The 12,795-nt window shown below is 38.2% G+C and overlaps 2 protein-coding genes across 4 annotated transcripts; one reads left to right on the forward strand and one right to left on the reverse strand.

Annotated features, from left to right (window-relative positions):
- Positions 1 to 1,930: 1,930 nt before the first annotated feature.
- LOC130662734 (uncharacterized) lies at positions 1,931 to 11,114 on the forward strand. Its single transcript, XM_057461654.1, has 2 exons — positions 1,931 to 2,605; positions 10,935 to 11,114. Exons 1-2 carry the CDS (start codon positions 2,067 to 2,069, stop codon positions 10,954 to 10,956), a joined length of 561 nt encoding a protein of 186 aa, XP_057317637.1. The 5' UTR covers positions 1,931 to 2,066; the 3' UTR covers positions 10,957 to 11,114.
- On the reverse strand, positions 2,364 to 11,692 carry LOC130662733 (craniofacial development protein 2-like). Of its 3 annotated transcripts, none has more exons than XM_057461651.1 (2): positions 10,666 to 11,692; positions 2,364 to 2,947 (listed from the first exon to the last, which is right to left on the reverse strand). In XM_057461651.1, exons 1-2 carry the CDS (start codon positions 11,488 to 11,490, stop codon positions 2,696 to 2,698), a joined length of 1,077 nt encoding a protein of 358 aa, XP_057317634.1. In that variant the 5' UTR covers positions 11,491 to 11,692; the 3' UTR covers positions 2,364 to 2,695. The 3 variants fall into 3 exon arrangements, with proteins under 3 accessions (XP_057317634.1, XP_057317635.1, XP_057317636.1); XM_057461652.1 differs by having other exon boundaries at positions 2,802 to 3,122; positions 10,479 to 11,686; XM_057461653.1 differs by having other exon boundaries at positions 2,802 to 3,129; positions 10,540 to 11,685.
- Positions 11,693 to 12,795: the final 1,103 nt, after the last annotated feature.

Below are 12,795 nucleotides of genomic sequence, written 5' to 3' on the forward strand. Positions count from 1 at the left end.
CTTTTTTCATGGCCCAATTAAAACTCGTCGCACCCCACTCTTTACACAGCTTAACAATTTCAATGTGACCATTTTCAGCTGCAAGTTTCATGGCCCAATTAAAGTCTGTCGCACCCCACTCTTTGCACAGCTTAAGAATCTCAATGTGACCATTTTCAGCTGCATTATCTAGAGCCAAATCTACATCTTCAACGGTGGCTTTCAAGGCTTGACCGTAACCAGGCCTCTCCCTCGCCCTGTTATAATAAGAAGTAACAGTATCTCGCACGCTCTGTAGTCGACCTGCAAGAGCATCGCGAGTTGCTGCCACTGTCGCTGAGACAGCGTTATATATTTTACTAATTGCATTTTTGAACCAAGTCATTTCTATTTATTATAGGTACATTCAGACTTCAACTAACAACGGTCGCAATTTGAGTAGGGACTTTCCCTATTCAAACAGATTTGTTGATGTCAGCAGTTTTGTCGAGTGCCGTCATGATGTCACGTGTTTACTCATTTGAGGTATGATAAAATCTGTGACGTCACAGCTTTTTTTAGGGGTCTAAAAGCAGCGTTTTTTAATAGGGCTTTGACCGTCGAAAACCTAAACTGTACTTTAATTACCTCCCTACTCTAGCTATATTGACATGGGTAAGATGTTGGAATCGAAGAAAACTTAAATTACTGACTTTTATAGAGAGGCAAGAGAGGACATATTGTTGATGTTGGTTTTAGGGGTTAGCTTCCTGTTGCAAGCTGCATATACCATACATTTTGTGTTGTGAGGAATAAAGTAATGGTTAAAAAGGAACACTATTCTATCATTATCAGTGCACTTTGGCCAGAAGAAATAAAAATTACAGCTAGCTATAGACTTAAAGGAAGTTTTTTTACAGTAAGCTATAGCTTAGCAAGCTAGCTATATATGGACCTGCAAGTTGATATAAATTAACGTGGAAAAGCATTTAATAAAGGATTTTATTTGCAAAGTATAGCTAACTAGTTATATAAAAAAGCACAGATGAAATCGATTGAAAATAAAATACACACTTCAATGATATAATGACTGGCTTTGACTTTTCGTTAGAAATTATTGTATATAAATATTACATAACTACCTAGGAAGGGATATATATAATAGCATGTTACACTGTATTACTGTGTTCTTAATTTTGGTAAAATGCAGGAATAAATTTAGGCAAGGTCCACTTGTACAATTTTGTGATAGCATAGTAATTTTGGAAGAGGGTGCCGATAAGCCGCAAACGCCCGCATATATAAGGGCGAGTTCGGGCGACTTTTCGAATTAAATTAGCGGTTGTCGCCCGGAAACCGCCCGGAAACCGCCCGCACTTTCCCGAACTCGCCCGGAACATTCCCGAAATGCAATTCCTTGTAACATACCATGCGGACGATAGTTGGAAGAAGCCGCTTGAAGATAAAGGCGTTATAAGTTTATATGTTTATCAAGTGAATCTTATTTTAAACTATCAAAAACAGTTCTTTTAAGAACTTCGCTATCACATAGTAAGTTTATTTTAGTTTTTATAGTTTTTTGATTCATTAGTGGCTGTTTTTCTTTTCTTTTTCGGGCATTGTTTGGGTCTATTCGGGGGTTTTCAGGCAAATACTTGATTTTTTTTCAAAACACCGAACTCACCCGAAAACGCCCGCACTTTTTACGGCGTATGCGGCTTATCGGCACCCTCGTTAATTTTGGTACATTGACATAAGAAAAAATTGGCAACCAAAAATATTTGACGAAAACAGTTAGCTAAAGTCACTAATTATTTTAACCACAGTATATTATTTTATTTTAATTTTCACAGCGGTTAGGGTGAAGGGTCTCTTTAAGAGACAAGAAGGGTCGATAAGGCTCTTTAAGAGACAAGAACGGTCTCTTTAAGAGACAAGAGAGGAGTTGAACGTCCTCCACCATACCTTAGTTTAAAGGGGCGATTGTGGAAGTCCCATGAAATGCCACATAGTGATGGTGTCACTTTAAAAAACACCCAATCCGGTCTGTGAACGGTTGGCGCTAAGAAAGGCATCCAGCTGTAAAACAATGCCAAAACTCTTTAATAATGACCATAAGAATAGTTGATCAGACAAACTGCGTAAACGGGGCTGGAACTCTAAGGAGTAAAGGTGTCGCGCACGGTAGGACAGATGTCAGGTGGGAGCATCGTCAGATCGTTACCCAGCTATCACATCACAGGGTTGATAACACTAGGTTGAGGATGGCTAGTGTAAATGTTGGTACTCTGAGAGGCAGAGCAGGTGAAGTAGTTGAAATGTTAGAACGTAGATCTGTTGATATGTGTTGTGTTCAGGAAGTCAGGTGGAAAGGAGTTTCAGTGAGATTTGTGGAAGGTAGGAGGGCAAGGTATAAGCTTTTTTGGATTGGTAATAGTGATGGATATGGAGGAGTTGGCATATTCGTTGCAGAGAAGTGGGTAGAAAAAGTAATAGATGTTATGCGTGTTAATAGTCGTATTATAGTGATAAAGTTTTTGATAGGTAATAGGATTGTCACTTTTCTGTCAGTTTATGCTCCACAGTGTGGACTCAGTGAGGAAGATAAAGATAAGTTTTATGATGAGTTAATAGCAGCCACATCAACGTTTGGAGACACTGAACCTGTGATGGTAGGCGGCGACTTTAATGGTCATGTTGGGAAGTCATCTGAAGGTAATAGAGGTGTGCATGGAGGCTATGGATTTGGGAGCAGAAATAAGGAAGGGGAGTGATTGCTTGAGTTTGGAATGGCAACGGACATGGTGATTTGCAACACATCATTCAGTAAAAGACAGAGTAGGCTGATAACATATGAGTCAGGTGGTTGTAAGACACAGATAGATTGCTTCCTGGTTAGAAAGTCAGACAAGAAAGTGGTGAAGGACGTGAAGGTTATATCGGGGGAAGAGTGTGTTTCCCAGCATAGGTTGCTGGTTTGTGATATTATCTTGAAGAGTGTTAAAGAAGCCAAGGGAAAGTACAGGCCCCGTCGTAAAGTCTGGAAGCTGAAGGAAGAGGTTGTAGCAAGACAATTTAGTGCAAAAGTTCAGCAGTTAGCCCACAATGGTCAATGTGATAGTGACAATGTTGAAAGTACTTGGACTACTTTGAAGAATTGTCTTCTAGAACCTTCTGATGTTACCTGTGGGTGGACGAAAGGAACAGCTAGACATAGACAGACCTGGTGGTGGAATAATAAGGTTGACCAGTGTATAAAGGAAAAGAGGAAACTTTGAAAAGAGTGGAAGTCAGGTGGTAGTAAAAATATTTACTTAGAATCTAAGCGTCGTGCTCATACAGCAGTGTATAAGGCAAAATCAGAAGCAGAGAGAAACAGATTTGCAGATGTGTTAAGAAGGGAAGACCAGCGCCATGAGGTATTCAAGATAGCAAAGCAAATGAAGAAGACTAACCAAGATGTTGTGGGTGAAAAGTGTATACGTAATGATGGTGTTTTGGCTAGCACAGAGGAGGAGAAAAGGGTAGCTTGGAAGAATTATTATCAGGGGTTGCTTAACACTGAGTTTGATTGGGATGAGGATATTTTGTCTGATGATGATGTTGTAGAAGGACCAGCTATGCAGATCAAGACAGAATGGGTAGTGGAGGCTATTAGGAAATTGAAAATTTGCAAAGCTGCAGGATTATCAGGTATTGTTGCAGAGATGGTAAAAGCATCTGAATTTATTGGAGTTGAGCTTATTACAAGTCTTGCTAACCAGATTATAAAGGATGGTGCTATTCCGACTGAGTGGCAGTCGAGTGTAATAGTGAATTGTTTCAAGGGCAAGGGTAATGCATTAGAAAGGGTTAACTATAGAGGTTTGAAGTTGGTTGATCAAGTAATGAAAGTTATTGAAAGAGTGATTGATAAGTTACTTAGAGAAAGGATTGATATAGATAAGATGCAATTTGGTTTTGTTCCAGGGCGTGGCACTCAGATGCAATATTTTTACTCACACAGCTTCAGGAAAAGTATTTAGGAAAGAGAAAGAATCTCTATTTTGCCTTTGTAGATTTAGAGAAAGCTTTTGATAGAGTGCCGCGTAAAGTTATTTGGTGGCCTATGAGAAAATTAGGTGTGGATGAGTGGCTAGTTACGATGGTACAGTCTATGTACAGCAATGCTAGAAGTCGTGTCAAGATTAGCGATTCACTTAGTTATGAATTTAGTGTAAATGTTGGGGTACATCAGGGTTCTGTACTTAGTCCTTTGTTGTTTGTTCTAGTCTTAGAAGCGCTGTCGATGGAGTTCAGAACAGATTGTCCATGGGAGTTATTGTATGCAGATGATTTGGATCTCATAGCAGAGTCGATGGAAGAATTATTTGAAAAGTTTGAGAAGTGGAAGAAAGGACTAGAAGAGAAAGGGCTAAAGGTAAACACAGAAAAGTGTAAAGTCATGATTAGTAGCATTGCAGCCAAGTGTGACCTTGTAGTTGGAAAGTGGCCTTGTGGAGTTTGCAGGAAAGGGGTTGGTAGTAACTCAATTTTTTGTCAAACTTGCAAGCATTGGGTACATAAGAAGTGAAGTAGTATTAGTGGAAGGTTAAGAGCTGACATTCAGCTTTAATGATATACAACAGTGGCTCGTTAGAGATAGTCGAGAACTTTTGTTACTTAGGTGATATGTTGGGCAGTGAAGGTGGTGTTGGAAGAAGTGTTACTTGCAGGATAGGTTCTGCTTAGAAAAAGTTCAGAGAGTTACTTCCTTTGTTGACTAGCAGAGTCCTGTCAATTGAGGTAAAAGGTAGGTTGTATGAGGCCTGTGTAAGAAGTGTTATGTTGTACGGTAGTGAGACATGGGCAGTGAAGCAAGAAGATCTTGACCGTTTAGAAAGGAATGATATGAGAATGGTTAGGTGGATGTGTAACACCAGTCTGAGAGACAGAAAGAGTTCAGATGAGCTAAGAAGCAGGCTAAGTCTCCGTAGAATTAAAGATGTTATCCAGATAAGAAGATTGAATTGGCTGGGGCACTTGGAAAGAATGGAGGAGGATAATTGGGTAAGAAAGTGTAGAGACTTGATAGTTCCTGGGGCAAAGCCCAGAGGCAGACCGGGAAAGACTTGGCAGGAGGTTATAAGGACAGACTTGATACAGAGGAAGTTGAGTTTAGATCTAACACAGTCTAGATCAGATTGGAAGAGGGTCATCAATATACCCCGTCCAACCCATGCTAGCATGGAAAACGGACGTTAAGCCAAAAATAATGGTCGAAACTTTTGTACTTTACAGATTATTCCAAAAAATTATTTCAATGCAAAATTGAGGCGTAGCAATTTTTAAGGCAAAGTTGGTGTTCCAACTGCACTGTTTGATGTTTTTTGAAGTTGAGTGATATTAGAAATGAGTTTTTATGATCCTATTTTTAGCATCTTGGCACTTGACCACCTATATATCGATTACTCTATGAATAAGGCTACGATATATATGAGTGACCCAGTGTGACCCTTAGCTAACAAAAACTATGAGACAGATACAGCCAGCTTTTTGACAATTTTTAATTTGGTTTATAAAAAATGTAGGTAGCTTCGCCCCTGGTTAGTTAAATAAAGTTTCCTAGCAAACATAAATAAAGAAATTTTGGAATTGTTTTTTAATATTATAGCTAGCTAGGTATCTTTTTAATGGGCATGAAACTATTAGTTTAGAAAAAAAAACCCATTGTTTTCTTTACTTGTGTTTAATGTGCTACATTATTTTTGGTGTACTAGTAGCTATATAAATCTTGAATGACATGCTAACAATTCCTCTTTGATCAGCACTGTGATATTTTTAAGACAATATTAAAACTTGTGGTGGAACTAGCTACCAAAATAAGGTTTCTTTCTCTTTTGACTGCCAACTTTCATGATAAGTGTACCCCACAACTTGAAGCAATTAAATTAATAACCAAGTTTAGGTCTTGAACTTTCATAACATGCAATTTAATGTCAATACTGAGTATCCTCCCTTTAAATAATTGTAAAATCAATATATCGCACCAGTTTAAAAGGTGAAAATACAAAGGAAAAAGTGAATAATTCTCTGCGTATATACTGCATGTTTTTCTTAGCTCTGCGGGGGATATAAAAATTTGTCCCGCGCTTCGCTAGTGCCCAGACCTGCGCGGTATGAAGCTCCGTAATGTTTTCATCTAGAATGAGTCTTGGTGAAATATTTCTTTGTAATATAAAAAAATATTGAACCAGGGAGCAAAGTGCGCTGGTCTGTTCATGGCGCAAAACGCGTTTGCCGGATTTTTAATATGTGCCGGGGATATACGGAATGTAAACATTTTAACCGGTTCGACGCCCCTTTAAGAACTACAAATTTTTGTATACTGCATGGCTCGCTGTACGCTGGAGAGCATATTTCAATAGATTTTTGGTCACCAGCCAAGAGTACCGTTTTATGAAACCCTGTGTGAGAAAAAAAAACAGAATAAAATTTATACAAGACAGCATAAAATTATATTTTATAAAGTATAAATTACATTTTTTATGTGAATAAGCCATTTTCCGTTTTTTATATAACTAACAAAAATTTTATAGCTCAGTGATTTTTTATCTTACTAGTTCAAAAATAGTACGAAAGTTTTTCTGCACAATTTATCTGCATTCTAACTAGCTAAAAACACATGAGAAACATTACAAAATCTACTTCTACCTAAACACCATTCATCGGTAAACAAAGTTCACCAGAAAATAGTCTTTTTCGAGGTCTTGTAAAGTAAACCATTCTTTTAAGCTGAAATCGTTGATTTAGAAAGAGCAGCTTATTCCACTTCACATCTGCTTTTAATTCGAAAATTCGTAGTGCCAGGCACAGCAATATTCTTTATCCAACTTAACTAAAAGCAAAGCTTTAATAAAAAACATCATGCGTTTTCTTTCTCCAGCTGACAAAAAAACTTTGTACGAACACCACACATGCTAGCTACGGCTTCAAAGTTTCATATTCAATTCAGCATGGAAATCTCTTTACAAGTGAGTCGCAATAAATTTATCAGGTTAGTTGTACAATTTTTATCAAGTTCTTATTTCTTTGCTGTTTTATGACCTTGATAACAAATCTTCAAAAGTAAATATGTTGTTTTTTATCTTATTTTTGTTGTGAAAAACCTTTATTTGTATAAATTTTATTCTGTTTTTTTTTCTCACACAGGGTTTCATAAAACGGTACTCTTGGCTGGTGACCAAAAATCTATTGAAATATGCTCTCCAGCGTACAGCGAGCCATGCAGTATACAAAAATTTGTAGTTCTTAAAGGGGCGTCGAACCGGTTAAAATGTTTACATTCCGTATATCCCCGGCACATATTAAAAATCCGGCAAACGCGTTTTGCGCCATGAACAGACCAGCGCACTTTGCTCCCTGGTTCAATATTTTTTTATATTACAAAGAAATATTTCACCAAGACTCATTCTAGATGAAAACATTACGGAGCTTCATACCGCGCAGGTCTGGGCACTAGCGAAGCGCGGGACAAATTTTTATATCCCCCGCAGAGCTAAGAAAAACATGCAGTATATACGCAGAGAATTATTCACTTTTTCCTTTGTATTTTCACCTTTTAAACTGGTGCGATATATTGATTTTACAATTATTTAAAGGGAGGATACTCAGTATTGACATTAAATTGCATGTTATGAAAGTTCAAGACCTAAACTTGGTTATTAATTTAATTGCTTCAAGTTGTGGGGTACACTTATCATGAAAGTTGGCAGTCAAAAGAGAAAGAAACCTTATTTTGGTAGCTAGTTCCACCACAAGTTTTAATATTGTCTTAAAAATATCACAGTGCTGATCAAAGAGGAATTGTTAGCATGTCATTCAAGATTTATATAGCTACTAGTACACCAAAAATAATGTAGCACATTAAACACAAGTAAAGAAAACAATGGGTTTTTTTTTCTAAACTAATAGTTTCATGCCCATTAAAAAGATACCTAGCTAGCTATAATATTAAAAAACAATTCCAAAATTTCTTTATTTATGTTTGCTAGGAAACTTTATTTAACTAACCAGGGGCGAAGCTACCTACATTTTTTATAAACCAAATTAAAAATTGTCAAAAAGCTGGCTGTATCTGTCTCATAGTTTTTGTTAGCTAAGGGTCACACTGGGTCACTCATATATATCGTAGCCTTATTCATAGAGTAATCGATATATAGGTGGTCAAGTGCCAAGATGCTAAAAATAGGATCATAAAAACTCATTTCTAATATCACTCAACTTCAAAAAACATCAAACAGTGCAGTTGGAACACCAACTTTGCCTTAAAAATTGCTACGCCTCAATTTTGCATTGAAATAATTTTTTGGAATAATCTGTAAAGTACAAAAGTTTCGACCATTATTTTTGGCTTAACGTCCGTTTTCCATGCTAGCATGGGTTGGACGGGGTATATTGATGACCCTCTTCCAATCTGATCTAGACTGTGTTAGATCTAAACTCAACTTCCTCTGTATCAAGTCTGTCCTTATAACCTCCTGCCAAGTCTTTCCCGGTCTGCCTCTGGGCTTTGCCCCAGGAACTATCAAGTCTCTACACTTTCTTACCCAATTATCCTCCTCCATTCTTTCCAAGTGCCCCAGCCAATTCAATCTTCTTATCTGGATAACATCTTTAATTCTACGGAGACTTAGCCTGCTTCTTAGCTCATCTGAACTCTTTCTGTCTCTCAGACTGGTGTTACACATCCACCTAACCATTCTCATATCATTCCTTTCTAAACGGTCAAGATCTTCTTGCTTCACTGCCCATGTCTCACTACCGTACAACATAACACTTCTTACACAGGCCTCATACAACCTACCTTTTACCTCAATTGACAGGACTCTGCTAGTCAACAAAGGAAGTAACTCTCTGAACTTTTTCTAAGCAGAACCTATCCTGCAAGTAACACTTCTTCCAACACCACCTTCACTGCCCAACATATCACCTAAGTAACAAAAGTTCTCGACTATCTCTAACGAGCCACTGTTGTATATCATTAAAGCTGAATGTCAGCTCTTAACCTTCCACTAATACTACTTCACTTCTTATGTACCCAATGCTTGCAAGTTTGACAAAAAATTGAGTTACTACCAACCCCTTTCCTGCAAACTCCACAAGGCCACTTTCCAACTACAAGGTCACACTTGGCTGCAATGCTACTAATCATGACTTTACACTTTTCTGTGTTTACCTTTAGCCCTTTCTCTTCTAGTCCTTTCTTCCACTTCTCAAACTTTTCAAATAATTCTTCCATCGACTCTGCTATGAGATCCAAATCATCTGCATACAATAACTCCCATGGACAACCTGTTCTGAACTCCATCGACAGCGCTTCTAAGACTAGAACAAACAACAAAGGACTAAGTACAGAACCCTGATGTACCCCAACATTTACACTAAATTCATAACTAAGTGAATCGCTAATCTTGACACGACTTCTAGCATTGCTGTACATAGACTGTACCATCGTAACTAGCCACTCATCCACACCTAATTTTCTCATAGGCCACCAAATAACTTTACGCGGCACTCTATCAAAAGCTTTCTCTAAATCTACAAAGGCAAAATAGAGATTCTTTCTCTTTCCTAAATACTTTTCCTGAAGCTGTGTGAGTAAAAATATTGCATCTGAGTGCCACGCCCTGGAACAAAACCAAATTGCATCTTATCTATATCAATCCTTTCTCTAAGTAACTTATCAATCACTCTTTCAATAACTTTCATTACTTAATCAACCAACTTCAAACCTCTATAGTTAACCCTTTCTAATGCATTACCCTTGCCCTTGAAACAATTCACTATTACACTCGACTGCCACTCAGTCGGAATAGCACCATCCTTTATAATCTGGTTAGCAAGACTTGTAATAAGCTCAACTCCAATAAATTCAGATGCTATTACCATCTCTGCAACAATACCTGATAATCCTGCAGCTTTGCAAATTTTCAATTTCCTAATAGCCTCCACTACCCATTCTGTCTTGATCTGCATAGCTGGCCCTTCTACAACATTATCATCAGACAAAATATCCTCATCCCAATCAAACTCAGTGTTAAGCAACCCCTGATAATAATTCTTCCAAGCTACCCTTTTCTCCTCCTCTGTGCTAGCCAAAACACCTTCATCATTACGTATACACTTCTCACCCACAACATCTTGGTTAGTCTTCTTCATTTGCTTTGCTATCTTGAATACCTCATGGCGCTGGTCTTCCCTTCTTAACACATCTGCAAATCTGTTTCTCTCTGCTTCTGATTTTGCCTTATACACTGCTGTATGAGCACGACGCTTAGCTTCTAAGTAAATATTTTTACTACCACCTGACTTCCACTCTTTTCAAAGTTTCCTCTTTTCCTTTATACACTGGTCAACCTTATTATTCCACCACCAGGTCTGTCTATGTCTAGCTGTTCCTTTCGTCCACCCACAGGTAACATCAGAAGGTTCTATAAGACAATTCTTCAAAGTAGTCCAAGTACTTTCAACATTGTCACTATCACATTGACCATTGTGGGCTAACTGCTGAACTTTTGCACTAAATTGTCTTGCTACAACCTCTTCCTTCAGCTTCCAGACTTTACGACGGGGCCTGTACTTTCCCTTGGCTTCTTTAACACTCTTCAAGATAATATCACAAACCAGCAACCTATGCTGGGAAACACACTCTTCCCCCGATATAACCTTCACGTCCTTCACCACTTTCTTGTCTGACTTTCTAACCAGGAAGCAATCTATCTGTGTCTTACAACCACCTGACTCATATGTTATCAGCCTACTCTGTCTTTTACTGAATGATGTGTTGCAAATCACCATGTCCGTTGCCATTCCAAACTCAAGCAATCTCTCCCCTTCCTTATTTCTGCTCCCAAATCCATAGCCTCCATGCACACCTCTATTACCTTCAGATGACTTCCCAACATGACCATTAAAGTCGCCGCCTACCATCACAGGTTCAGTGTCTCCAAACGTTGATGTGGCTGCTATTAACTCATCATAAAACTTATCTTTATCTTCCTCACTGAGTCCACACTGTGGAGCATAAACTGACAGAAAAGTGACAATCCTATTACCTATCAAAAACTTTATCACTATAATACGACTATTAACACGCATAACATCTATTACTTTTTCTACCCACTTCTCTGCAACGAATATGCCAACTCCTCCATATCCATCACTATTACCAATCCAAAAAAGCTTATACCTTGCCCTCCTACCTTCCACAAATCTCACTGAAACTCCTTTCCACCTGACTTCCTGAACACAACACATATCAACAGATCTACGTTCTAACATTTCAACTACTTCACCTGCTCTGCCTCTCAGAGTACCAACATTTACACTAGCCATCCTCAACCTAGTGTTATCAACCCTGTGATGTGATAGCTGGGTAACGATCTGACGATGCTCCCACCTGACATCTGTCCTACCGTGCGCGACACCTTTACTCCTTAGAGTTCCAGCCCCGTTTACGCAGTTTGTCTGATCAACTATTCTTATGGTCATTATTAAAGAGTTTTGGCATTGTTTTACAGCTGGATGCCTTTCTTAGCGCCAACCGTTCACAGACCGGATTGGGTGTTTTTTAAAGTGACACCATCACTATGTGGCATTTCATGGGACTTCCACAATCGCCCCTTTAAACTAAGGTATGGTGGAGGACGTTCAACTCCTCTCTTGTCTCTTAAAGAGACCCTTCTTGTCTCTTAAAGAGCCTTATCGACCCTTCTTGTCTCTTAAAGAGACCCTTTACCGTAACCGCTGTGAAAATTAAAATAAAATAATATACTGTGGTTAAAATAATTAGTGACTTTAGCTAACTGTTTTCGTCAAATATTTTTGGTTGCCAATTTTTTCTTATGTCAATGTACCAAAATTAACGAGGGTGCCGATAAGCCGCATACGCCGTAAAAAGTGCGGGCGTTTTCGGGTGAGTTCGGCGTTTTGAAAAAAAATCAAGTATTTGCCTGAAAACCCCCGAATAGACCCAAACAATGCCCGAAAAAGAAAAGAAAAACAGACACTAATGATTCAAGAAACTATAAAAATTAAAATAAACTTACTATGTGATAGCGAAGTTCTTAAAAGAACTGTTTTTGATAGTTTAAAATAAGATTCACTTGATAAACATATAAATTTATAACTCCTTTATCTTCAAGCGGCTTCTTCCAACTATCGTCCGCATGGTATGTTACAAGGAATTGCATTTCGGGAATGTTCCGGGCGAGTTCGGGAAAGTGCGGGCGGTTTCCGGGCGGTTTCCGGGCGGTTTCCGGGCGACAACCGCTAATTTAATTTGAAAAGTCGCCCGAACTCGCCCTTATATATGCGGGCGTTTGTGGCTTATCGGCACCCTCTTCCAAAATTACTATGCTATAACAAAATTGTACAAGTGGACCTTGCCTAAATTTATTCCTGCATTTTACCAAAATTAAGAACACAGTAATACAGTGTAACATGCTATTATATATATCCCTTCCTAGGTAGTTATGTAATATTTATATACAATAATTTCTAACGAAAAGTCAAAGCCAGTCATTATATCATTGAAGTGTGTATTTTATTTTCAATCGATTTCATCTGTGCTTTTTTATATAACTAGTTAGCTATACTTTGCAAATAAAATCCTTTATTAAATGCTTTTCCACGTTAATCCATGTCAACTTGCAGGTCCATATATAGCTAGCTTGCTAAGCTATAGCTTACTGTAAAAAAACTTCCTTTAAGTCTTTCTATAGCTAGCTGTAATTTTTATTTCTTCTGGCCAAAGTGCACTGATAATGATAGAATAGTGTTCCTTTTTAACCATTA

The sequence above is a fragment of the Hydractinia symbiolongicarpus genome, chromosome 10, assembly GCF_029227915.1.
Source record: "Hydractinia symbiolongicarpus strain clone_291-10 chromosome 10, HSymV2.1, whole genome shotgun sequence".
Taxonomy (NCBI): domain Eukaryota; kingdom Metazoa; phylum Cnidaria; class Hydrozoa; order Anthoathecata; family Hydractiniidae; genus Hydractinia; species Hydractinia symbiolongicarpus.

What these genes read in the sequence shown, in the direction of transcription:
- LOC130662734 (XM_057461654.1), top strand. Translation starts at nt 2,067, where the DNA reads ATGACCATAAGAATAGTTGATCAGACAAACTGCGTAAACGGGGCTGGA. An exon ending in TTAATAGCAGCCACATCAAC is followed by an intron (nt 2,606 to 10,934) that starts GTTTGGAGACAC and finishes CTACCATCACAG; the next exon opens with GTTCAGTGTCTCCAAACGTT.
- LOC130662733 (XM_057461651.1), bottom strand. Translation starts at nt 11,490, where the DNA reads ATGACCATAAGAATAGTTGATCAGACAAACTGCGTAAACGGGGCTGGA. An exon ending in AAGTGGTGAAGGACGTGAAG is followed by an intron (nt 2,948 to 10,665) that starts GTTATATCGGGG and finishes ACACTCTTCAAG; the next exon opens with ATAATATCACAAACCAGCAA.